The sequence below is a fragment of the Haematobia irritans genome, chromosome 4, assembly GCF_050003625.1.
Source record: "Haematobia irritans isolate KBUSLIRL chromosome 4, ASM5000362v1, whole genome shotgun sequence".
Classification (NCBI taxonomy): domain Eukaryota; kingdom Metazoa; phylum Arthropoda; class Insecta; order Diptera; family Muscidae; genus Haematobia; species Haematobia irritans.
The window spans coordinates 119,033,720-119,060,456 of record NC_134400.1 but is presented as its reverse complement, the minus strand read 5'-3'; the positions used below and the strand labels follow the sequence as shown (position 1 = coordinate 119,060,456).

General features: G+C 34.3%; 1 protein-coding gene across 2 annotated transcripts in view; it reads left to right on the top strand.

The window, feature by feature from the left end:
- LOC142236865 (uncharacterized) overlaps positions 1-26,121 on the top strand; it is a 34,412-nt gene extending 8,291 nt beyond the window's left edge. Inside the window, exons 2-4 of one of the 2 annotated variants that reach the window (XM_075308144.1) lie at positions 21,399-21,467; positions 21,590-23,777; positions 23,829-26,121. In XM_075308144.1, the coding sequence (XP_075164259.1) occupies positions 21,399-21,467; positions 21,590-23,777; positions 23,829-25,516 (3,945 nt within the window). In that variant the 3' untranslated portion in view covers positions 25,517-26,121. Of the gene's footprint in view, positions 1-21,398; positions 21,468-21,589 lie in introns of both variants that reach the window. The other variant, XM_075308143.1, reaches the window with a different exon arrangement.
- Positions 26,122-26,737: the final 616 nt, after the last annotated feature.

Here is a 26,737-nt window from a genome sequence, read left to right as displayed (position 1 = left end):
AAATCTTCGAATAGATTCATCTGCAGTACACCTATTGATGTGTCTAAGGCATCACATAGTTCAAAATGCCAATGCAAGTGCAATGAAAGAATGATGCAATGAAGGAATCAGTTAGGATGGAAAGAAGAGTTCTCTTTGCCAGGGAACGAAATTTTCAACAAAGAAAGGTTTCTTTGGCCCCAACATTTTTTCTTTAAAATCAAATAAAAAAGATTAGAGACAATCGGTACAACGTTTTTCATAAATTTGAGCTATTGTCTATCAAGGAAAATATTTTATAGCAAAGGGGAATTTCGTTTGTCAAAAATTTCGTTATGCATGAAACGAGAAAACAAAAAATGTTCCATGTTCCCCATAGAAAAACAAAAATTTGCTTAGGAGGTGATCATATTCCTTCTCTGGGAGTATGTATGTTCGGGATTTGAATACGATAATTAAAGTCAGATTACAACAGACGGACATATAATTACATATTTCCATGCAAGATACGTTCCTTGAAAATGCTTGTATCTGCCAGACACATTCCTAAATAAAAAATGTTATGCCACAATCATATTTTTCCCCTATATTTTTTTTTTTAATTTTGTGTTTATGTATTTTACTAAATGATTTTAGTATAACCATATAACACACACACACACTCACACCCCATCCTAGACTGAACATCAAGTTCCGCAAGCTCATTTGACACATGTTAATGTTTTTATGGCACTTGTCATCATAGTGTTTTACCACTTTTGCTGCTGCTTCTGCTGATAATGTTGATTTTCTATGCGATTACGCCTAATTATATTTTTATCCTCATATTCTTGTTGGAGTCTCTTCGTTTTCAATTATTCGTCGAATTTTTGTCCAATAGACAAAGTTGCTAATAGATATTGTTTTTCTATTTAAGACTGACATTTAATTGACGGATTTAGGCAATTACACAAAAAAGATGTTTTTTTCTAAGTAGGAGTAAGACTATGTGCGAACATCTTAACATATCGACAATAATTCATGTAAACCTGGTTTACCTTATCTGTCCTGTGGATTGACTAGCAATATCAGAAGCAATACAGTATTTAAGCATTATGATATAATTGAGCACATTAATGAATGAATATGAATGCATATAAATTGTAGACTGGCCCAGTGTTTGTGTCTTAAGTCTTTTGTTTTGATTTTGATACGTTGGGTGTGGCTAGCGTTAACATTGGCATGATTTACTTTTATTATATTGTCCTTCGTTGCATTTGTAGAAATTTGTTTCTGATGCTATTTCATGTGGATCAATACTTGAATATGTAGAATGGTATCCAACCAGCTTTTTAGTTGTTTGCCTTGAATGTTGCTAGGCTGAAGGGGGACTATATTTTGATATTTTTTTTGTCACTGTGGCTAGCATGATACTTTCATTAAAATTGCAATATTAACATACAGAAACGACTTTATTTAAAACGCTTCTTCTTTCTAATCTTCAATCTCATGCCGGGTAATAATTGCAGCCTCCACCAAATTTAGTAACGAATTGAATTGATACGACTGAGGAATGACCATGGTGAAACCTGAAGTATGTGTAGTCATGTATATTCATTTGCCTGTCGAAATCACGAACATTATTACTGTATACAATTTTCCCTCTTGTCCTTAAAGTAATATGACCAATTTTTTCGAATTTTCGACTTTTGTAAAATTTGGAAAAGTCGACTTTTCGATTATATCAATATATGGAAAACATTAATAAGAGATTAGCTGCTTTGACCCGAATTAAAAACAAAACTCATACATAGAAGGAAAAGTAAACTGTTTTATAAGATGAATGAACTACGTCGTGGGAAAATTGAACTAAATTACTCCACATTTTGAGATTTCAGTTTACTTTTTTTTCGGTGTAGAATTTCTTCGTAATCAAGAATATATATACTTTATATAGTCGGAAATCGATATTTCGATGTGTTACAAATGGAAAGACAAACTTATTATACCCCCAACACCATTCTATGCTGGTGGGTATAAAAAGGAACTACAAGCAAAGAAAAAATCATTGGCGCCATCTAATTACCATTTTAATCATACTGTAGTTCGTTCTTACTCTAGTTTGTTCCCTGGAAATTAAATTATTTGTATTATAGTCCACTGTATTTAATTTATTTCCAATACCATTTAATATTGAATCTATCATTGTAGAACGTAACTAAGTATTAAACGTACGCATACTGCTGAATGATTTTTCATTTCCAATAATTTAAGTGCCAAACTTTAGCGTAATTGTTAGTGAAAATTACTAAAAATTTAAACAAAAAGAAATTGCAACACAGTATTGATTGATTATCCATAGTAGAAACTTGCCTTTCTGTTTTGGGATTTATTACTTCCCCTGAACGAGCCACATTTTAGTTGAAAACCCTAGTCCATTAGCAATTTGTCTGATCTGTTTTTGATAGAGGCCAAGCTTCGCCAATATTTTGGCCTGTTTTCATTCATTTGATTGATCATTTTAAATGAATACTGCAGCATAGTTTTACTCGTTAAAGGCAATGACCAAAACATATTAGTAAATTATGCATATAATGTGTAAATTTTATTCATATCCATTAAATGGCTAATGTCGAAGGTAAAAATATAAATAACAACAAGACAACAAATATAGACTGCCCATAGATTTTAGGCTATAGAGTCATCTCAGATTGATCGGTTGTGTTTATGAGATGGCATCATTGAGCGATATCATTTTGGTTCTTGGTGACTTTAATATGCCGGGTATTTTGTGGGATACGTGTTCGGAGTCTGGTGACTTGATCACATCGTCTTAAGGTGCATTTGGGTGTTTCTTTGATTCTGTATTTGAGTTTGGTTTACGTCAGGTTAATGAGGTTCGCAATAATAATGGTAGGTTACTTGATCTGGTATTTTGCAACTGTTTTGATGTGAGTGTGTCGCGTACTGCTCCCTATGTTACTCCTGAGGATGGCTATCATCCGACGCTGCATGTATCATTTGACTCATTGTTCGAGGTTTTCTTTCAGGAAAACAGACTTTGGCTTACTTTCGGAGAGGCTGCTCAGTACTAGGTGGCCTACATATTGTGGTCAGTCTGTCGATGGTCAATTGTCCGTCTTTTACGATTTACTGGGATTATGTTTTGGAGTGTGTTCCGATGGTACCAAGGGGTATAGTATTATCGGGGCCACCTTGGTTCACAAAGGATTTACGGCGCCTTAGAAACTGTAGGAATAGACTATTTAGGAAATACAAGAATTGTGCTTCTACTTTCAATTATGTTAGGTATGTAGATGCGAGGTACCGATTTAATCAGATGAATAATAAGTGTTATTCTGATTACTTGCAGCGAATGAGATATGATTTGAAGGCGAATCCTAGAGGGTTTTACAATTTTGTGAATTCTAAGCGTGAGACTGTAGGTTTTCCCGCCTTTATTAGGTTCAATGGTGTTGAGGCTTCTGATTCTCGGACTATTTCAGATTTATTCTCGGATTTCTTCCAGGGAACATATGTTGATTCCCCAGCTTCTATGTTGGAATATCCCTTTTTATATTCAGTCATACGATATTGTCTCTTCTATCAGATTTTCCTATGATGAAGTTCTCAAAGTCGTTGAAATCTAATTACTCTCCTGGACCTAATGGTGTGCCCTCTGCGGTGTTGAGGCATTGCGCATGTGCGTTATATATTCCTGTGACTGACCTCTTCAATTATTCTCTGGCTAGTGGTCATTTTCCTTCTGTTTGGAAGGAGAGTTTTATTGTCCCTCTTCATAAGAATGGTAGAAGATTCGACGTTCGGAACTACAGGTGCATAGCGAAGTTGAGTGCGATACCGAAGCTGTTTGAGAAACAGGTAACTGATAGGCTTGTTCGGCAACTTCAGCCAGTGGTCTCGGTTAGTCAACATGGTTTTATGAGAAATAGATCGACAGTGACTAATCTGTTGGAGTTCTCGACTCACGTATTTATGAACTTTTCTCTCGGGTACCAAACGGATGTCATATTTATGGATTTCAGCAAGGCGTTTGACACGGTTAGTCATGGGATCCTTACGTGTAAACTTGACTTGATTGGCTTTCCGCCGGGGTTCTTAAGTTGGACATCTTCATATCTTTCTGGAAGGTCACAAAGGGTTATATTTAGGGGTTGTGAATCGAAGCGGATATATGTTAAGTCTGGTGTTCCGCAGGGAAGTCATCTCGGTCCCATTCTCTTTGCTTTGTATTTGAATGATCTGCCGCATGTTATTCGATTTTCAAGGATACTAATGTATGCTGACGATGTGAAACTTTTTGCATCTGTCTCTTCAGGTGTAGATTCTGCTATGCTGCAAGGGGACTTTGATAGGTTGATTAATTGGTGCGTTGTGAATTGTATGACTCTTAATAGAGGGAAGTGTAATAGTATGACTTTTTCGAGAAGGTGTGCTTTGTCTACTGATTATCATATCGATGACTATTATCTGGAGAAGGTATGCTGTTTTAAGGATTTGGGGGTATGGTTGGACACTAAATTGAATTTTAACTGCCACATTGATAGCTGTGTTGGGAAGGCTATGTCTGTTTTAGGTTTTATAAAGCGTTGGTCGAAGGAGTTTGATGACCCTTACCTAGGTAAGCGGTTATAAACATCTCTTGTGCGTCCGATTCTTGAATATGGTTCTATTATTTGGTCTCCCTTTTACAATTGTCATATTGATCGAGTCAGTGCAAAGGAATTTTCTGTTGTTTGCTTTGCGAGGATTAGGATGGGGTGATGTGACGGATTTACCTCCATACGTGAATAGATTGAAGCTGACAGATTTGCCAACCCTTGAGAGAAGACGACGCATGCTGGGTATTTTATTTATTGTGAAGTTGGCTAATGGTATGATTGACTCAGATTTCTTGATTGGACACTTGAACTTTGTTGTACCAAGTCGACCAATGAGACATTTTTTGCCCTTGTCCAGCAAATTATTGCCTGTCAAGTAAATTCCCCTCCAGTGCAAATATGAAAAATTGAGGACCTCTTAAGGGAATTTAGATTGGATCCTCTTTTCAAGAAAATCGGTAAACTTTCAGTTTGCCAAAAATTGGGGAAGGACGGGTTATCTTTCACCGAACAGATATAAAAAATCACATACCCACACACATACTTTCCCCACATATAAATTGCAATTAAACCGAAGAAGTTAAATTTTTTTTTACTATTCCAGAGAGTTTCCTTCCCCGGCCATTTCAAGTAAATCGGGGAAGTTTAGATTTAGCTCTATTCTTTTAAATGTGATCAAATATCGAAAAATAGAGTAGAGGATTTTTTTTTTTCTAGAGACTATCCTCTCACATACTCTATCTAATTTTCATAACTTCCCCCACGTCCTCTGTAAATTTCAAGTAAATTGGCAGCCCGATATTTGAGGCTCACTAGACTATTCAGTCCATTGGGATACCACAAGTAGTGAACTTCTCTCTTATCACTGAGTGCTGTCCAATTCTATGTTTAGTTCAATGACAAGGGATCCTCTTTTTACAGTTGAGTCCGACCGGCGTTCCACAATGCGGTGAAACCACTTAAAGAAGCTTTAAAACACTCAGAAATGTCACCAGTATTACTGATGAAGATGGATGTCCAATCGCTGAAAAACTTTCCGGTGTTTGGTCTAAACTGAGGTTGAATTCACGACCCTATGTATGCAAGGCTGGCATGCTATTTAACCATTGCTCAACGGTGGCTCCCACATCGGAGAAGCTAAGTTTTCATGTCGGGCAAAAGGGGGAAGTCCTTCACAATATCGGAGAACTACAGCCCAATTAAAAAAAAAATTAAAAAAAAATTTTCACCTACATTAGTTCAACCGTTTCCGAGTCTACCCGGAAAAACAGACAAATAACAAACATAGTTCGGATTATATATAAATAGATATATAGTCAGAATGTACTCATTTCCAATCCGATCAGATTTTCACTTTTTATACCCTGCGCCACACTGTGGAACAGGGTATTATAAGTTAGTGCATATGTTTGTAACATCCAGAAGGAGACGAGATAGACACATGGTGTTTTTGGCAATAATGCTCAGGGTGGGTCCCTTAGTCGATATAACCATGTCTGTCTGTCCGTCCGTCTGTCTGTGAACGCATTTTTGTGATCAAAGTCTAGGTCGCAATTTAAGTCCAATCGCCTTCAAATTTGGCACATGTTCCTAATTTGGGTCAGAATAGAACCCTATTGATTTTGGAAGAAATCGGTTCAGATTTAGATATAGCTCCCATATATATCTTTCGCCCGATATGCACTAATATGGACCCAGCAGCCAGAGTTTTATACCGATTTGCCTGAAATTTTGTACAAACATAACACTTAGTCGTATAGTCAAGTTTGCAAAATTTGATTGAAATCGGTTCAGATTTAGATATAGCTCTTATATATATCTTTCGCCCGATATGGACTTATATGGCCCCAGAAGCCAGATTTGTGGCCGAATTTAGTTAGGAGTGCAATTAGTAGTATAACCAATTGTACTCCATGTGCAAAATTTCAAGCTAATCGGAATAAAACTGGGCGAAAGATTTGATTGAAATCGATTCAGATTTAGATATAGCTCCCATATATATGTTTTTCTGATTTCGAAAAAAATTGTCGAAATACCAACATTTACCTTGTTAAATCGCCACTGCTTAGTCGAAAAGTTGTAAAAATTACTCTAAGTTTCCTAAACTTCTAATACATATATATCGAGCGATAAATCATAAATAAACTTTTGCGAAGATTCCTTAAAATTGCTTCAGATTTAAATGTTTCCCATATTTTTTTTTTTACTAAAATTGTGTTCCACCCTAGTGCATTATCCAACTTAAATTTTGAGTCTATTGATTTTGTAAAAGTCGATCAAATTCTGTGCAAATCGAGTGATATTTAAATGTATGTATTTGGGACAAACCTTTATATATAGCCCCAACACATTTGACGGATGTGATATGGTATCGAAAAGTTAGATCTACAAAGTGGTGCAGGGTATAATATAGTCGGCCCCGCCCGACTTTAGACTTTCCTTACTTGTTTTGATTTAGCGTTTTGGTGAAAAAAAAAAAAAACTGAACATAGTACTCACCTTTAATTAAGAAATTCGAATTTTATTTCCAACCCATCCCTATTCATACGTATATATCGACTGCTTCATTCCAAAGTACGCTAACTCTAAAAAGTGAATTTTACAGAAAGTAAGTTCAAAGTTTTGTTTTTGAAAATTTTCGAAACCAGTATAAGATAGAAATTCCCTTATTTTCGGTCTTAAAATCATAGTTATTATAGTTTTTTTTAGTATTTACGATCTCAAAATAGTGATAATATAACATGGCTAAAACAAGAACAAAGCCTTTTGAGCTATTTACATTGCATTTTTTTCTTAAACTTTTGTCACAGGCTAAGTACATTATTATTCATAACTTTTGATAGAAATGTCCAAAGAAGTGTCGAAATTTTGACAGGATGTAATTCACAAAAATCCGAATAAAACTCAACGAACTCCATCAAAACACGCTAAGTCGACTTAGCGTACTCTGGAATGAGGGCATCGATATGTATGTGAATAATTAAGAAAGTTACAAATGTCACATGGAATTTTGATTTTAATGACAAAAGTTTTATAGCTATACACAGATACAGCAATTTTATTGAACACAAAAAAACAAGATTCCCTTCTTTGACTATTTCGAAATATTTTATTGAACTGCAATTCTTATAATTAGAATTTATTTCATTAGTCATTGTTGAATTATACAACATAGGGTAAACATCTGTCGCCAATTTATAGTCAAGGTAATAAGAAAATTCTTGATGATAATTCAATAGAATTTACTTCGTCACAATTGTCATCATGAAATGCAAATCAATTCAGGGAAAATGAATTTTGATTATTTGCAGTTTCCAATAACTTAAGATCATTTACTTCATTCATTAGAGTGACCTTGACCTCACTAATGTGGCATTGAGAATAAAATGTTGCACAAATGTTTGAAGGATGAATAATGAAAACATAAAATCCCAAATAAAGGTTGATACTATGTTTGGTTTCTTCGCCGAAAAAGAGCTTATGTCGACGATTACTTTTTTAATTAATTGATTTCCGTAGACAAAATGATACGCAATCAATGCGTTTGAACTCTTCTGTCCTAGTTTTATCAGGATTTTATAATAAATAATTTTCCCCATACATATATATTTTTGAGCTTAAAATGTCAATGAACATGAATTAAACGATATGTATTAATACCTTTACATCTAAAAGGAATTTACTAAGGGCTAAACTTAGTTGAAGTCGACTTTATTGTATGCCTATCTTATGAGAGATATTGTACATTCAAAAACAAAAGTTTATTTGGATCTTAAGATTTTAACCTTACCGAGTCAAAGATTTAACTTCTTGAAAATAATAACATTTTTTATCGAGCAATGTAACATTACATCTAGGTTCAAAAAAAATTAAATTTGTGCTCAGAATTGTTATTCACTTTTTGCGATCTCTTAACAAAGCTATTCACATACAAATATATATTTAAAATCACAGTTATAACAAAAAACAAAAAAAAAAACTTTAATCCAAAGATGCGTTTTTCTCAAAATAAAAAAAAATTTGTTTTTAATCAAAAGATTAAATTTTTAAAGTAATACAAAATTTCTCTTATTTAAAAACGTTTTTCTTTACTTTAAGACATACGACATCTACGGTGGGATGTACATTTCGTAGATAAATGGCCTAAATTCAATTAAAAAAATTAGTTATAAACACTCTTTCTATTATTTTTTTTTTATTTTTAAAAAATGTTGTTTTTAATGTTGTAAAATACTCCATAAATAAACTGAGATATTGAATCTAGATTCAAAATAAAAAAATCACATCTAAGCTGACTTATTTTAGGATTTTGTATTTTTGTTTTAACGTTGTCTTTTTTGAAAATTAGAAAAATATTTTTTACTTTGAAGTATCTGTTATACTTTCCCACAAAAAAAAGTTCAGAATTCTTAAAGTTTGTACATTTTACCACAAATGCGCCTATCTAGAACCCTGTTTGGCGCCAAAGACTTATTTGCAACTTGCTAGGAAAAATGTATATACTGCCACACACTTTTTCAACGGAAACACGTATTCACAATTTTGTCATCTAAGTACAAGGTTGCCACAGTTGGTAGAACCCTATCAAAAATGGTAGATTTTTTAGTGTTTGGTAAAATTTGACAACATTTTCTGGAGAAATAAAATATTGCCAAAATTTTCTATACAAATAAAATGTTGACAAAATTTTCTATAGAAATAAAATTTTAACAAAATTTATATAGAAATAAAATTTTGACAAAATTTTCATTAGAAATACAATTTTGACAAAATTTTCATTAGAAATAAAATTTTGACAAAATTTCTATAGAATTTTGACAAAAAGTTCTATAGAAATAAACTTTTGAAAAAAAAATTATATAAAAATAAATACAATTTTGACAAAAATTTTTTATAGAAATAAAAATTTGACAAAATTTTCTATAGAAATACAATTTTGACCAAATTTTCTATAGAAATACAATTTTGACAAAATTTTCTATAGAAATAAAATTTTGACAAAATTTTCTATAGAAATAAAATTTTGGTAAAATTTTCTAAGAAATGAAGTTTTGGCAAAATTTTATATACAAACAAAATTTTGACAAAATTTCTAAAGAATTTTGACACAATTTTCGATAGAAATAAACTTTTCTAAAAATTCTATAGAAATAAATAAAATTTTGATAAAATTTTCTATAGAAATAAAATTTTGAAGGAATTTTCTGTAGAAATACAATTTTGACAACATTTTCTGTAGAAATAAAATTTTAATGAATTATTTTGCATAGTTTCGGCTATAGGTCGATTAAAAAACATAGATATTATGTTTTTCTTTTATTTTTATTTCCAATATGTGAGTGTGAAGCTGTGCACACCAGAACAAATCCTTGAAACCGGTTTTGACGAAGTCAACCGAAATATTGGAAATAAAAATAAAAGAAAAACATCATATCTATGTTTTTTAATCGACCTATAGCCGAAACTATGAAAAATAATTCTTAAAAATAAATAAAAAGTCAACGATAATCATCCAGAAAAAGAAATAAAATTTTGACAACATTTTCTGTAGAAATAAAATTTTGAAAAATTTTTTATAGAAATATATAAAATAAAATTTTGACAATTTTTCTATAGAAATAAAATTTTGGCAATTTTTCTATAGAAATAAAATTTTGATAAAATTTTCTAAGAAATAACATTTTGACAAAATTTTCTATGGAAATAAAATTTTGACAAACTTTTCTATAGAAATAAAGTTTTGAACAAATTTTCTATAGAAATTTTTACAAAATTTTCTGTAGAAATAAAATTTTGACAAAATTTTCTATGGAAATAAAATGTTGCCAAAATATTCTATAGAAATAAATTGTTGATAAATTTTTCTATGGAAATAAAAGTTTGTAAAATAGGATTTTTTGTTTGTTTGTTGTTGTTTTGAAAGTTTTTTATAGAAATAAAATTTTGACAATTTTTCTATAGAAATAAAAATTTGACAAAATTTTCTATAGAAATAAAATGTTGACAAAATTTTCTATAACTATAAAATTTTGACAAATTTTTCTATAGAAATAAAATATTGATAAAATTTTCTAAGAAACATAATTTTGACAAAATTTTCTATGGAAATGAAATTTTGACAAAATTTTCTATAAAAATAAAGTTTTGACCAAATTTTCGATAGAAATAAAATGTTTACAAAATTTACTAAAGAAATTAAATTTTGACAACATTTTCTATAGAAATAAAATTTTCACAAAATTCTCTATAGAAATAAAATTTTGACAAAATTTTCTATGGAAATAAAATGTTGACAAAATTTTCTATAGAAATAAAATTTTGAAGAATTTTTCTGTAGAAATGAAGTTTTGACAAAATTTTCTGTAGAAATAAAATTTTGAAAATTTTTTTGGAGAAATACAATTTTGAAAATTTTTTATAGAAATAAATGTTTGTCAATTTTTTTTATAGAAATAAAAATTTTGACAAAATTTTCTATAGAAATAAAATTTTTACAAAATTTTCTATGGAAATAAAATTTTGACAAAATTTTCTATGGAAATAAAATGTTGACAAAATTTTCTATGGAAATAAAATTTTGACAAAATTTTCTATGGAAATAAAATTTTGACAAAATTTTCTATGGAAATAAAATTTTGATCAAATTTTCTATAGAAATAAAATTTTTACAAAATTTACTAAAGAAATAAAATTTTGACAAAATTTTCTATAGAAATAAAATTTTGACAAAATTTTCCATGGAAATAAAATTTTGACAAACTTTTCTATAGAAATCAATTTTTGATACATTTTTTTATGGAAATAAAATTTTGACAAAATTTTATATAGAAATAAAATTTGAACAAAATTTTCTATAGAAATAAAATTTTGACAAAAATTTCTATAGAAATAAAATTTTGACACAATTTTCTATAGAAATAAACTTTTGAAAAAAAATCTATAGAAATAAATAAAATTTTGACACAATTTTATATAGAAATGAAATTTTGAAGAAATTTTCTGTAGAAATAAAATTTTGACCAAATTTTCTGTGGAAATAAAATGTTGCCAAAATATTCTATAGAAATAAATTTTTGATAAATTTTTCTATGGAAATAAAAGCTTGCAAAGTAGATTTTTTTTGTTTGTTGTTGTTTTCAAAAATTTTTTATAGAAATAAAATTTTTAAAATTTTTCTATAGAAATAAAAATTTGACAAAATTTTCTATAGAAAAAAAAATTTGACAAATTTTTCTATAGAAATAAAATTTTGATAAAATTTTCTAAGAAATACAATTTTGACGACATTTTCTATGGAAATAAAATTTTGACAAAATTTTTTATAGAAATAAAGTTTTGACCAAATTTTCTATAGAAATAAAATTTTTACAAAATTTACTAAAAAAATAAAATTTTGACAAAATTTTCTATAGAAATAAAATGTTGACACAATTTTCTATAGAAATAAAATTTAAACAAAAATTTCTATAGAATTAAAATTTTGATAAAATCTTTTATAGAAATAAAATTTTGACAAAATTTTCTATAGAAATCAATTTTTGATACATTTTTTTATGGAAATAAAATTTTGGCAAAATTTTCTGTAGAAATAAAATTTTGACAAAATTTTATATGGAAATAAAATGTTGCCAAAATATTCTATAAAAATAAATTTTTGATAAATTTTTCTATGGAAGTAAAAGTTTGTAAAGTAGGATTTTTTGTTTGTTATTTTTTGGTTAAATTTTGTTTTTCTCCAAATTTTGGTAAATTATTTTTGGCTCGATTGGCAACCGTGTCCAAGTAGCTAGTTGTATACACCAACATCTGCAAATATAAGAAACACATGGAATTTAGCTTATATTGTTTTCTAAGCAAACCTACCACAACTTATTTTAAAATAAAAATAATAATAACAATAATTTGTTTTAAAATAGAAGTTTTGTTAAAATTTCGTTCATTTATTATGTTATTCTAGACATGAGCTTCCACACTCATACAAATTACAGATCCCAAATCCGAACCGGAGATAAGCAAATCAAAGCCATTTTTCAAAAGATCCCATAAAGGCTTCCGCATTCTTAATTTAAGGGGCCAAACTAAATTTTGTTTCTGTTCTATGTTGATTGTCTATCTTGTTTCACATGAATGTATCTTATGATTTATAATATTTAGATAATTAATTTTCCAACAAAAATGAATCTTAAGTAAAGATATTCTTAACACATCCCTCTTGGTATAGACATACATATATGCAATTTTTTACAATTCTATGGAATGCATTTTCGATAAAACTCAATTGATCTGTGTCCTTGAACTAATTATAATGACTGGGATTTCTGCATAACAAAAATAACATTTGGAATTGAGAAGAAAAAATAAGATTTCACGAAAGAAAATAAAAATATCGAAAAAATACCCAAATAGGGGGATATAAAAAAAACGCAAACTTGTTTCCATGATAGCAGCCCATCAAAAACCGATTTGATTAATAGTCAAGGTAAAATCGTAATAATTAGCATTAGACTAAAAAACCGGTGCTTAGTAGCGATTTTTTCTTTTATAATTCCACCATATAAGACAAACAGTAGACTCTGTGGACAATGACAGCGACTTGTCTTTCCCAGATGTTTAAGAGGTTTTGTGGAAACAAAACGATAATATCGTAAAACCTAAACTAGTGATCTCTATGAACAAAAGGCATAGGCAATTAATAATTTATTCCCATCAAAGTATTTTTCGAAAATCTCAGATTTAGTTCTATGGCATATTCTTATTTCAAGATGATCATAATTAACGATTATAAATTGTATGAGATAAGAGCTGTAAGTTTTGGTTTTCGTTATATTTGATTTGGTTTAAGTTAGTGTGTCTTTTAGAATTTCTTATGCAGAGATCTTCTCAAATTGCGACATTTTATGAAAGTTGTGGTATAAAACCAACCAATCTACATTTAACCGGTCTCAGTCACAAGCTTTGAGACTTCCGGGTGGTTATTGTATAAAATGTGAACATGTTTTAATTTATTTTTTTAAATTTCTAGATGGTACAAGATGATACAAAAAGAAGTAAAAAATGTATAATTTAACATTTATCAAAATTATTCAAGTTTTTAAATAGCTAATAGCTAAATAGTTGATTAGTTTGTATATCTTGAAAATATCGCACAGAGCATTACACTCAAAAAAGTTTTCTTGGATTCAAAGATTTTAAGCTTCCTTTAAGGATTTTATATTGATTCCAAGCCAATGATACCGCTTCTTTAAAATAGAGACATTTGTTAGCTTTAAATTTAGGCTTTCTAAAATTAAAATTAGGATACAGATCTCATGCGAATTGTAAGGCGACCGGACATATCCCCCAACGGACATTTCGCCCAAAATGATTTTTGGGCGTTATGACCTCCATTGGGACGGTCACATCGCCCAATTTTAGTTTGGGCTTTATGTCCTCCCTCATCGCGGTCATAAGCCCCATAAAAAAATGTGGGTGTTATGACCGTTTGAATATAATTGAATATAAACAATAATTTAAAATAACAAAATATATATTTTTTATCATTCAAAAGCTATATATGATTACTTCATCTACCCATATTTTTTTTTTTTTTTAATATTTAATAGATAAATATGCCTCTTATTGACAAATATCGAATCCTGCTTTTATTGTGTATGTTGGAAGAAGATGTAAAACTAGCATATCTTGGCTTCATCGTTTGTTTTAATTGGTTTTGACTGGAACATAATTTTTGACTATTTTTTTTTTCTCAGCGTACGATTGAAATGGAAAAGCGGCTAAAGTGGCACAACGAAGACCTATTTCGCTCGTGAAATAGATCGGTTTAAGCTCCAAGACATTTGAATTTATATATTGAAACATGAAAATTCGGAAATTGATAATTTTTTTCTTTTGAACGAACCAGACAAATGCTGAATTGAAAATTATGTATTTTAAACTGAAAATTGGAACAAGATGAGATGATCGATGTGCTGCTGATGGGTACATGAAAAAAATCGCGCGCGCGATTTATTTCAAGTACCCATCAGCAGCACATTGATCATCTCATCTCTTTCCAATTTTAATGTTTAGAACAAGATAATAAAACAAAAGTTGCAAGAATGTGAGGATGAACTGAATGTGATGAATTTAAACAAGGATTCGCGCGCGCGATTTGGAGGCAGATGAGATGATCAACGTGCTGCTGATGGGTACTTGAAATAAATCGCGCGCGCGATTTTTTTCAAGTACCCATCAGCAGCACGTCGATCATTTCATCTCTTTCCAATTTTAATGTTTAGAACAAGATAATAAACTGAAAGTTGCTAGTATTTGAGGACGACGAGAATTCGCGCACGCGAATCCTTTGTTAAAATCATCACATTCAGTTTGTCCTCAAGTTCTTGCATCTTTCGTTTTATTAACTTGATTTAAAAAATTAACACAGTTATACTGACGTTTGTAACCTTCGTAAATATTAGTAATTTCTTGTACCCATAAGATAAAATGGAACGACCGAAAAAGGGACATCAATAAAACAATAGCATCTCCATCATCCATATTATTCATTATTTCAGTTACTGGCTTCCATAATAGTGGTTTGCTAAAAATCTTTTCCGGCACACATTCGCACATTTAGTATTCAATCATATGTTCTGATTTGGCAAATAGTGCTATGAGTTCTTGTGACTTTGTGGAGCGTTTTGCACCATTTTCTCCTTAATTTTCATATAGACCACGAGATCTGCACTGTCTTTCTAGTTACGGCATTTTAAATTAAATACCGTACGTATTTAGTTCACCAAAATTGGGGATCAAAACTACTTCATTTAGGACAGTTTTTGATTTGTATTCCGACATTATTTTCCCCATAAAATATTGGGCGTTTTGACCGCCTATTTTTTGGGGCATATGACCGCGATGAGGGAGGACATAAAGCCCAAACTAAAATTGGGCGATGTGACCGCCCCATTGGAGGTCATAACGCCCAAAAATCATTTTGGGCGAAATGTCCGTTGGGCGATATGTCCGGTCGCCGAATTGTAATATTTCGTGTCCTCAATTTAAAGAAAATCATTTTTAAAACAAATATTATAAACTTTATTTTAGTTAAAATTTTTTTATTTGAAGGAAATTTGTCTTTTGCTTTGCTCTACACTATAGAACAGGGTATTAAAAGTTAGTTCATATGTTTGCAACACCCAGTAGAAAACGAAAAAGATACATGGTGTCTTTGGCTATATCGCTCAGGGCCAGCCCCTGAGTCGATCTAACCACGTCCGTCTGTCCATCCGTCTTTCTGTCTGTGAACACATTATTGTTATTAAAGTCTAAGTCGCAGTTTTAATTTAATCGACTTCAAATTTGACACAAGTTTTACAAGAAATCGGTTCAGATTTACACTGAAAAAAAAGTTCCAAAGATTTTGTCTTTAAAAATTTTAGTTTTTCGTGTTTTCAGCTTGTTTTCTTCATATGCTATCAAAGTCCTTAAAAAACGAGTTAACGACAACTTTATTTTCCAAATTCGGACTCGACTTCCAGTAGAAATTATGCTATGTTTCAAGTAAAAAACGTCCTTAAAATAAAGTGTTGAAAAACGTGTCCTATATTTGAACGATTTGTTGCTTTGTAGTTAAGATGCAAAAAGACAACAAATTTAAAGAAAATTTCATTAGTTTTAAAGAATTTTTCTGAAATATTAAAGTCAAGTTGACCTTAATCCAAAAATGTTTTCTTTCATGTTATGATACCCATTTTTAAGTCAAATCACTTAATTATAAGGACAATTAATTATAAGGACTTCATTGAAAATTTTATCGACTTTTGGACAAGGAAAAAACTTTATATTTGAGAAAAAGGAAAAAAAAACTTTATATTACAAATTTAAAGAAATAATGAACTAGTTTGTGAGAAATATGAATTTAGAAAATCTTTATGCTTAATTTGTGTATAATTTTTTCCCGTTTTTTAGTTCATTTGACTAACGTACGCAAACGCATTATTAGAGTAAAGGAAATTTTCTCCTAACATAATAATTCCATGAACAAAAATAGAGTTAAATTGGCTTTAGTGAAATAGAGAGTTCATTTTTTTTGAGTGTATGTATACCGAAGGAGAACCAAAGCAATTCAGTGCCGCTTCTTTAATATAAAGAAAAATTTAATTAAATTTAGAATATAGATCTTATCCATCGAAATTCCATTATTTTTATTTTTTTTTTAGAAATTTGTTTGGCATTGGGAAAATTGCATGTCCCTAAATTTACATTGCATAATTTGTCAAATTAGGTCAATATTTTGGTCAGTGTGGTGATAATTTTAACAAGTATAAACGGCCGTAAGTTCGGCCAGGCCGAATCTTATGTACCCTCCACCATGGATTGCGTAAAAACTTCTACGAAAGACTGTTATACACAATCGAATTACTTGGGTTGTGGTATCTTAAATCGTTTTCTAAATTGTGAGTTAGTCCACACGTGGTATATATTAGACAAAAAGGTATGTAAGTCTACAAATAATTATGAATCGTTATGGACTTTTGCACGGTACGTAGGTAGCCTGGATTGAAATATGGGGGTCGCTTATATGGGGGCTACATCCAATTATGAACTTGATATGGACTAATTTTTGTGTAATTGGGGATCGATTTATCTGAGGGCTATATATAACTATAGACCGATATGGACCTAGTTAGGCATGGTTGTTAACGGCCATATACTAGCACAATGTACCAAATTTCAACTGACTCGGAAGAAATTTACTTCTCCAAGAAGCTCCAAAACCAAATCTCGGGATCGGTTTATATGGGGGCTATATATGATTATGGACTGATATGGACCACTTTTGGCGTAGTTGTTAAATATCATATACTACAACCACGTACCAAATTTCAACCAGATCGGATGAATTTTGCTTCTCCACAAGGCACCGGAGGTCAAATCTGGGGATCGGTTTATATGGAGGCTATATATAATCATGGACTGATATGAACCAATTCATGCATGGTATACTAACATCACGTACCAAATTTCAACCGAATCCGATGAATTTTGCTCTTCCAAGGGGCTCCGGAGGTCAAATCTAGGGATCGGTTTATATGGGGGCTATACATAATTATGGACCGATTTCGACCAATTTTTGCATGGGTGTTTGAGGCCATATATTAACACCACGTTCCAAATATCAACTGAATCAGATGAATTTTGGTCTTCCAAGAGGCTCCGGAGGTCAAATCTGGCGATCGGTTTATATGGAGTTATATATAATTATGCACCGATGTGGACCAATTTTTGGATGGTCATTAGAGACAATGTACCAAATTTCAGCCGGATCGGATGAAATTTGCTTCTCTTAGAGGCTCCGAAAGCCAAATCTGGGGATCGGTTTATATGGGGGCTATATATAATTAAGGACCGATGTGGACCAATTTTTGCATGGTTGTTAAAGACCATATACTAACACAATGTACCAAATTTCAGCCGGATCGGATGAAATTTGCTTCTCTTAGAGGCTCCGAAAGCCAAATCGGGGGGTCGGTTTATATGGGGGCTATATATAATTATGGACCGATGTGGACCAATTTTTGCATGGTTATTAAAGACCATATACTAACACCATGTACCAAATTTCAGCGGGATCGGATGAAATTTGCTTCTCTAAGAGGCTCCGAAAGCCAAATCGGGGGATCGGTTTATATGGGGGCTATATATAATTATGGACCGATGTGGACCAATTTTTGCATGGTTGTTAATGACCATATACTAACACCATGTACCAAATTTCAGCCGGATCGGATGTAATTTGCTTCACTTAGAGGGTCTGCAAGCCAAATTTGGGGGTCGGTTTATGTGGGGGCTATACGTAAAAGTGGACCGATATGGCCCATTTACAATACCGACCTACATTAATAACAACTACTTGTGCCAAGTTTCAAGTCGATTGATTGTTTCGTTCGGAAGTTAGCGTGATTTCAACAGATGGACGGACGGACGGACATGCTCAGATCGACTCAGAATTTCACCGCGACCCAGAATATATATACTTTATGGGGTCTTAGAGCAATATTTCGATGTGTTACAAACGGAATGACAAAGTTAATATACCCCCCATCCTATGGTGGAGGGTATAAAAATAGAAGGACAATTAAAGCAATTCAGTTAATTTAAAAATAAGGAAAAACTCTGTATTAAAAACCTAGATGCTAGGTCTCATAATGTGCACTGAAAAAATATTGATGCGTATTAAAGATTAAGGAACCTACATTTTAGGACAAACAATTCACACAATATTAAGGACAATTTTATTTTATTTTAAAATATTGAAATTTTAATTAAAAAAGTTATTAATCTTCGTTTAAATTTTGGTTTATGAAATAGAACATACATTTTTGCATACCTCCGTTAAATTCGTACATCTGTGAACTGAGGCATATTTCCCTTAAAGTAAAGAAAAATATTTTTGATTTAAAGAAATTTGCCCTTAAATTAACTGAAATATTCAATCTTTAAATTTAAGATAGAAACGCTTCAAATACACGATTAGACTTATTTTGAGGATTTTGTATCATTGGTTTAAAGTTTTGTTTTTTGTTTTGGATTAAGAAAAAAACATTTTTTACTTTGAAGTATTTGTTATAATTTTGATTTTTAAACTTGTATTTATTTGTACGTTATAACGCAAAAAAGAGAATGAAAATTTCATGAATGAGATCTGTATTCTCCTCTCAATCTTTGTGATCCTACACTCAAAAATTTCGTAGTTTTAAGGAAAAAAATGGGATTTCAAATTTGTAAATGTCTTAGTCTTTAGTAAAAATTTACTCATTTTAAGAAATTCTGAATTATTTTGTGGGAGACAAGACTTTAGTAAATCTTTATGCTTCATTTGTGTATAATGCTTCCTCTCAAAAACATAATAATTGCATAGAATTAAATTGGCTTTAGTGCCATACAGGATACCCTTTTATGAGTGTAGATTTAAAGCTAGGTAGTTCCCTAAAAAATTTCTTTATTTTAAAGAAGCCGCATCTTTGGCTCGGAATCAATACCAAAATCCTTAAGGGATGGTCAAAATCCTGGGATTCAAGTAAACGTTTTTTTTTTTTAGGGTACACAAAATTTTAACTTTTTTAAGAAACACATGAAATCATGTAACAAAAGATCTATTTTTGCGACACACGTTATTTTAAGCGTTTTATTTTTTGTGTGTTTCCATTTTTTAGGTGTTCTAAAATAATGCAATATTTGTCAAAAAATGCTATGTCTTTATAAAACACAATCAAAAAGAAAACCAATGTTAAATATTCAACTCTTCCTTATGCTAATTTTGCAAAGTCAATTTTGTTGTTTGTGGCAAAAATTCATAAAAATATTGAATATGTATTAATAAAATATTATGCAAGATATATACTATGTTACGTGTGCTTGTCAAAAAAAAAATTTTCGAATTAATTATAAATTCTTACTAATGTCACTGTAGAAGCAGTCATTTTTTTATCAAAACTTAGAAAAAGAAATTTTTTATGTGTTGGGAAAGTAGATTTGAATTAATGACATTGTCTGCAACAGCGAATATTAGATGGGAATCTACACAAAATGAAACAGAGAGATAAAAAAAAAATAAATATGGGGAAAAAGTGTCAATATTTTGACAATTTCAAAAATACAAAATTTGTGTGTCGATTGATAAGCCTGAAAACTTTCCTCTTTGGACTTGATTGGGGATTTTGAAACTGATATTAAATAATAAACTATCGTTTATAAAAAATGAAACGTTTGGCAAACGGGTGTTGCCTACGTTGGTCTTTTGTTACAGTTTTTTATATCAATTCCAAAAGTTACGACAAACAAAAACATTTGTTTGTTACAAAGTTTTTTTTTACCGTAAATAAAACAAATTTTATTTCACACAGAAAAAAATCTGATGCTAAAATTAACTTGTATCTATTGCAAAAAGTTTATTATATCACAGTTCTTTTTTTATTTTTAAAGAAATATTCCTCAGCCAAATGAAATTTTCTTTATTTCAAGTATGTTGAAACAATTTGAACTTATCATGGGTCTAGATTTCAATGACTGTACAAATAAGTTCAATGCTAATTAAAACAGAAGAAACTGTTCATACACTCAAAAATTTTAAAAAAGAATGAAAAATGGTTAAAATGGTAATCAATTGGCGCCAAAAATTTTTTATTTAATTTTAGTTCATTTTTACTATTACTAGAGATAAGAATTTAGTAAATGGTAATTAAAAATTCAAATAGTGTTAATTCTCGTTATTTTAATAACGCATTATGGATATATCAAAAATTGAATAAAGTTTAGTTAAATTTTCGCACGAGGTAGTTCATACAACAATTCATTATTTTTTTTTTTTTTGTAAAACCACATTATATTTCGTAAGTACAAGCGATGTTTTGTTTTTCTCAAGAACGAATGAGTTCATGTCTCTAAAAAAATTTTTCCTCCGAACGAAATAAACCCGAATTTGAGAAAATCTTTGCATGAAAATTTTACTGATGAGGGGGAAAGTCCCTGTCCCGTATAAATGTCATTAAATGAAATATTGAGTTCCCATGTAAGAACCATCCTCTACCCTCCCAGCAAATTTCAAGAAAATCGGAGAGTTTAAGTTCCAGTTGTAAAGGTAGTCGGGGATGTCCACCTGGCTGATATGCAAAGTAAAGCGCCATATTTTTCCATTTTAATTTTTTGTTCAAAAAGCAATTTCGGAAATATCATAAAATTTTAGAATCAGTTTAAATTTGTTTAGCCGTTATCGCGGCTCACACCTTTCCCACCAAATTGATTGTAATCCATTTTTTTGTTTTCGTCTTTTTTCAGAGGAGCACGTTCATATTATTGGCGCTGTGCGTCATAGGCATATATGCCGATAGCGATGATAGTGTTGTGGTATGTAATTGCTAAGGGATACTATTAGTCCATATAACAGTGTTTTGCCGAGCATAACATAACGTCAAACATTTTTTCTTTTTCGTTTTTTCTTTTTTTTTCTTTTCTTTTCAAAACTCTAGAGAAAAGTCCGTGCCACTTTTAATGGCTACGACTATTCACCACCAGATAATCCTTTTACATATCCACCTCCTCCAACAAGACCTACACTTCCTCCAACAAGACCTCCACCACCTGTAACGACTCGGGCAACTACTAAGCCTCCAACGAAAGCAACACAACCTCCACCAACGTACTTACCACCTGTAACTACAAGGGCTCCGGTAACAACTCGTAAGGCAACTACCAGGCCCCCTACACGTACACCACCTCCACCCCCACCACCAACACAAACTCCAGCACCAACGCCCAAAGCCCCAACTCCAGGTACGACAAGGGGTACAACTCCACGGCCTACTGCACCAAAAACAACTCGACCAGTCCCAACTCGTCCTCCTCCACCGCCAACAAAGGCAACTCCTCCACCAACGCGTGCTACAACTAAGAAAACTACACCAGCACCACGTACAACACCGAAGGCTCCAGTTACAACCCCACGCCCAACTGCCACAACTTCAGGACCTACATACTTACCCCCTACTACCAAACCACCAGCACCTAAAACTACCCCCCGTCCAGCACCAACAACTAAAGCAACTCGTCCACCCACAAAACCACCCACAAAACCACCAACACCTGCTACAACAAGGGCTACTACTCCAGCACCACGTACAACACCTAGACCCACTGGTACAACACCGGGTCCAACCTATTTGCCACCAACAACAACCAAAGCCCCAGCACCCAAGACAACCACGAAACCTCCAACTCGTCCTCCTCCACCACCCACTCGTCCTCCTCCACCACCACCTCCAACCAGGGCAACACCCCCGCCAACAAAGGCAACGCCAGCGACAACTAAAAGAACTACTCCAGCACCACGTACAACCACTCGCGCTCCAGTTACTACTCCACGTCCTACAGGCACTACTCCAGGTCCTACCTACTTGCCCCCAACAACAAAGCCCCCAGCACCCAAAACAACTCCACGTGTTATAACCACCAAGGCTACAAGGCCACCAACACAGGCAACTCCCCCAGTCACAAGAAAACCACCATCACCAGCGACCACTAATGCTCCACGCACAACCACTAGAGCTCCAGTGACAACTCCCCGTCCAACTGGCACCACTCCTGGACCCACCTACTTGCCACCCACAACCAAACCCCCGGCACCTAAAACCACTCCACGTGTTGTAACCACAAAGGCTACTCAACCCCCGGCACCTAAAACCACTCCACGTGTTGTAACCACAAAGGCTACACAACCCCCGGCACCTAAAACCACTCCACGTGTTGTAACCACAAAGGCTACTCAGCCTCCAACCAAGACAACACCACGTGTTACCCAACCACCTTCCACCTACTTGCCTCCCGCAACCACGAAGCCTCCTACTCGTGCACCAACTACAAAGGCTACTCCACCCCCTACACCAGCCACGACTAAGGGCACTACTGCAGCTCCACGTACAACCCCTAGAGTAACCACTCGTGCTCCAGTCACTACTCCACAAACAACTAGACAGAGCACCCCGGGACCTACATATTTACCACCCGAAACTCCAGCCACCAAAGTGACAGTTCCTACACAAGGCACCCGTCCACCAGCTCCCAAAACAACTCCACGTCCTACCCCACCTGCCACTAAAGCAACAACTCGTAGCCCTGTTGTGACAACTACACCTCGCCTTCCATTTACCACGCCTCCAGCCCCTAAAACAACACCACGTGTTGTTACAACAAAGGCAACCCCACCGCCTACTAAGGCTACCCAACCACCTACTAAACCACCACCAACTTACTTGCCTCCCGTGACAACAACTCCTAAGCCGACTACTAAGGCTCCAACTCGTCCACCCCCACCACCAACGAAACCAACTCCACCTGCGACAACTAAGGGAACTACTCCAGCACCACGTACAACCACTCGCGTTCCAGTTACTACTCCACGTCCTACTGGCACTACTCCAGGTCCTACCTACTTGCCTCCAACAACAAAGCCCCCAGCACCCAAAACTACTCCACGTGTTATAACCACCAAGGCTACAAGGCCACCAACACAGGCAACTCCCTCAGTCACAAGAAAACCACCATCACCGGCAACCACAAGTGCTCCACGCACAACCACTAAGCCGCCCGTGACAACTCCCCGTCCAACTGGTACCACTCCGGGACCTACTTACTTGCCACCCACAACCAAACCACCGGCACCTAAAACCACTCCACGTATTGTAACCACAAAGGCTACTCAACCCCCGGCACCTAAAACCACTCCACGTGTTGTAACAACAAAGGCTACACAACCCCCGGCACCTAAAACCACTCCACGTGTTGTAACCACAAAGGCTACGCAACCCCCGGCACCTAAAACCACGCCACGTGTTGTAACCACAAAGGCTACTCAACCTCCAACCAAGACAACACAACGTGTGACGCAACCACCTTCGACCTACTTGCCTCCCGCAACCACCAAGCCTCCCACACGTGCTCCAACTACAAAGGCTACTCCACCACCGACACGAGCCACAACTAAGGGCACAACTGCTGCTCCACGCACAACCGCACGTGTCACCACCCGAACTCCAGTAACTACTCCACAAACAACTAGAGCTAGCACTCCAGGACCTACTTATTTGCCACCCGAAACTCCAGCAACTAAAGTCACTGTTCCAACACAAGGTACACGCCCACCAGCACCTAAAACTACCCCACGTGTTGTAACAACCCGTCCTACCCAACCTCCCACTAAACCAACTCAACGTGTGACTCAACCACCACCGACCTATCTACCCCCAGTAACCACAACTCGCGCCCCAGTTACTACTCCTAGACCAACTACTAAAGCTCCAACCACACGTCCCCCTCCACCACCTACACGAGCAACACCACCACCCACACAACCAACGCCAGTAACAACAGTTAAACCACCCACACCAGCTACAACTAAAGTCCCACGTACTACACCTCGTGCTCCCGTGACAACTACACGCCCAACTAATACTACTCCAGGACCTACATACTTACCTCCTAAAACAACAAAGCCTCCTGCACCCAAAACCACACGTCCAACTCAGCCTCCAACTAAACCTCCAACACGTGCAACTCCACCACCAACAAGAGCAACTCCACCACCAACAAGGGCAACACCACCACCAACAAGAGCAACTCCACCACCAACTAGGGCAACTCCACCACCAACAAGGGCAACACCGGCCACAACTAAGCGTACCACTGCCGCTCCACGTACTACTCCACGTGTTCCAGTGACAACACCACGACCAACTGGTACTACTCCAGGACCTACATACTTACCTCCTACCACAACAAAGCCTCCAGCGCCCAAAACCACACGTCCAACTCAACCTCCAACACGTGCAACTCCACCCCCAACAAGGGCAACTCCACCCCCAACTCGTGCAACACCACCCCCAACAAAAGCAACTCCACCACCAACTAGAGCTACTCAACCACCACCAACTCCAGCCACAACTAAACGCACAACTGCTGCCCCACGTACAACACCAAGGACTCCAGTAACAACTCCACGTGCTACTACCACAACTCCTGGACCAACCTACTTGCCTCCCACTACGAAGCCCCCAGCACCCAAGACTACTCCACGTATTGTAACCACTCGCCCCACCCAACCACCTGCTCCTAAAACAACCCGTCCCACTCAACCACCAACTAAACCACCTCCAACCTACCTACCCCCTGTTACTACTACCCGTGCCCCTGTGACAACTCCCAGACCAACTACCAAGACTCCAACGAGACCACCACCTCCACCACCAACCACAAAAGCAACTCCACCACCAACCAAGGCTACCACTCCACGCCCAACTACACGACCCCCATACACACAACCTCCAACCACTCCCAAGATCGATACAACAACCGAATTCAAGGGCTATGACTATCCCAAACCAGGCGTTCCCTTCAATTTCTAACTCTAGACCAGCTATCATCACGTCTGGTGATTATTTCGTTGATAAGAAATCATTACTGCCCTCTTCTTATTTAGCAAAGTTTTATTATTTGTGTAAAGAATCGAAATCGAGTCGTTTAAGTAGTCGCCTAGGGCTAGATGAATCTAGAATCTAGTCAGTTCTTGTGAAAGGAGAAACCGAATTGTATGAGAATGCAAGATTTTGTATTGCATTTAAAGACCAACTTTAAAATAATTATTAATTTTTATGTTTATGTTTTTTAACTAATATCCTCCCTCCCAAATTCCAAGCATCCCTTAATCCCTGTAATCCCCAATTGGCTTTTACGTTATAGTTATGTGTATGTGACGATTCTGCAGATGTCGAAAGTTGGCGTGTTGGAGTGATATCCTGCTACGACGGAGACAATCTGCCCGAGTTTGATGTTACATACGAGCCTACACTACCTACAACCTATTTATAGAAAACCAGTTTGTGTTATACTTGTTTATATTTTTTTATATAGAAATTGATCTGAACACTGTACTAAGTACTGTACCTTGTATGACTTTTTTATGAATAAAAACTATTTTGTTGCAAAATTTTTAAATAAATCAAAACTAAAAGGAGTTTTCTTGAGAAGCCCACCAAAGGAACGGGAAAAGAAAGGGAAATATGAACGACATATTTTCAATTTGAAGCTAAATAATTAACTTTTACCCAAATTGAAGAGAAGTGAATCAGTAAAGGACATTATTGAACAGTTTTAGGGTTTTAGTGTGTGTGTGAAAGACGTTCGGACTATAAAAAGAATGGCACTTCTCAGTGAGCCTAACGTAGAATGGGTAGCACTCATACCACGTGTGGTATCTCACAAGTTTTACAACCACCACTATAGGTCCAATGAATTTTTAATTGAAATTACAGTATCAATTACCAAATTCAATTAAAAAACAAATAAGAAAAGTCTAAAGTCGGGCGGGGCCGACTATATTATACCCTTCACCACTTTTAGACCAAAATTTGTGTTACCATCTCAACTCATTCATGAAGGTTTATATTCTCATATACAAATATTTATATCTTAACCGGTTTGGAGACAATTTTTTGTACTCCTACAAAATCTCTAGAACTAAAATTTAAATCGGCTTATGTCCTGGGATGAAGCACAATGTTACTGAAAAACAAGTAAGGAAAGTCTAAAGTCGGGCGGGGCCGACTATATTATACCCTGCTCCACTT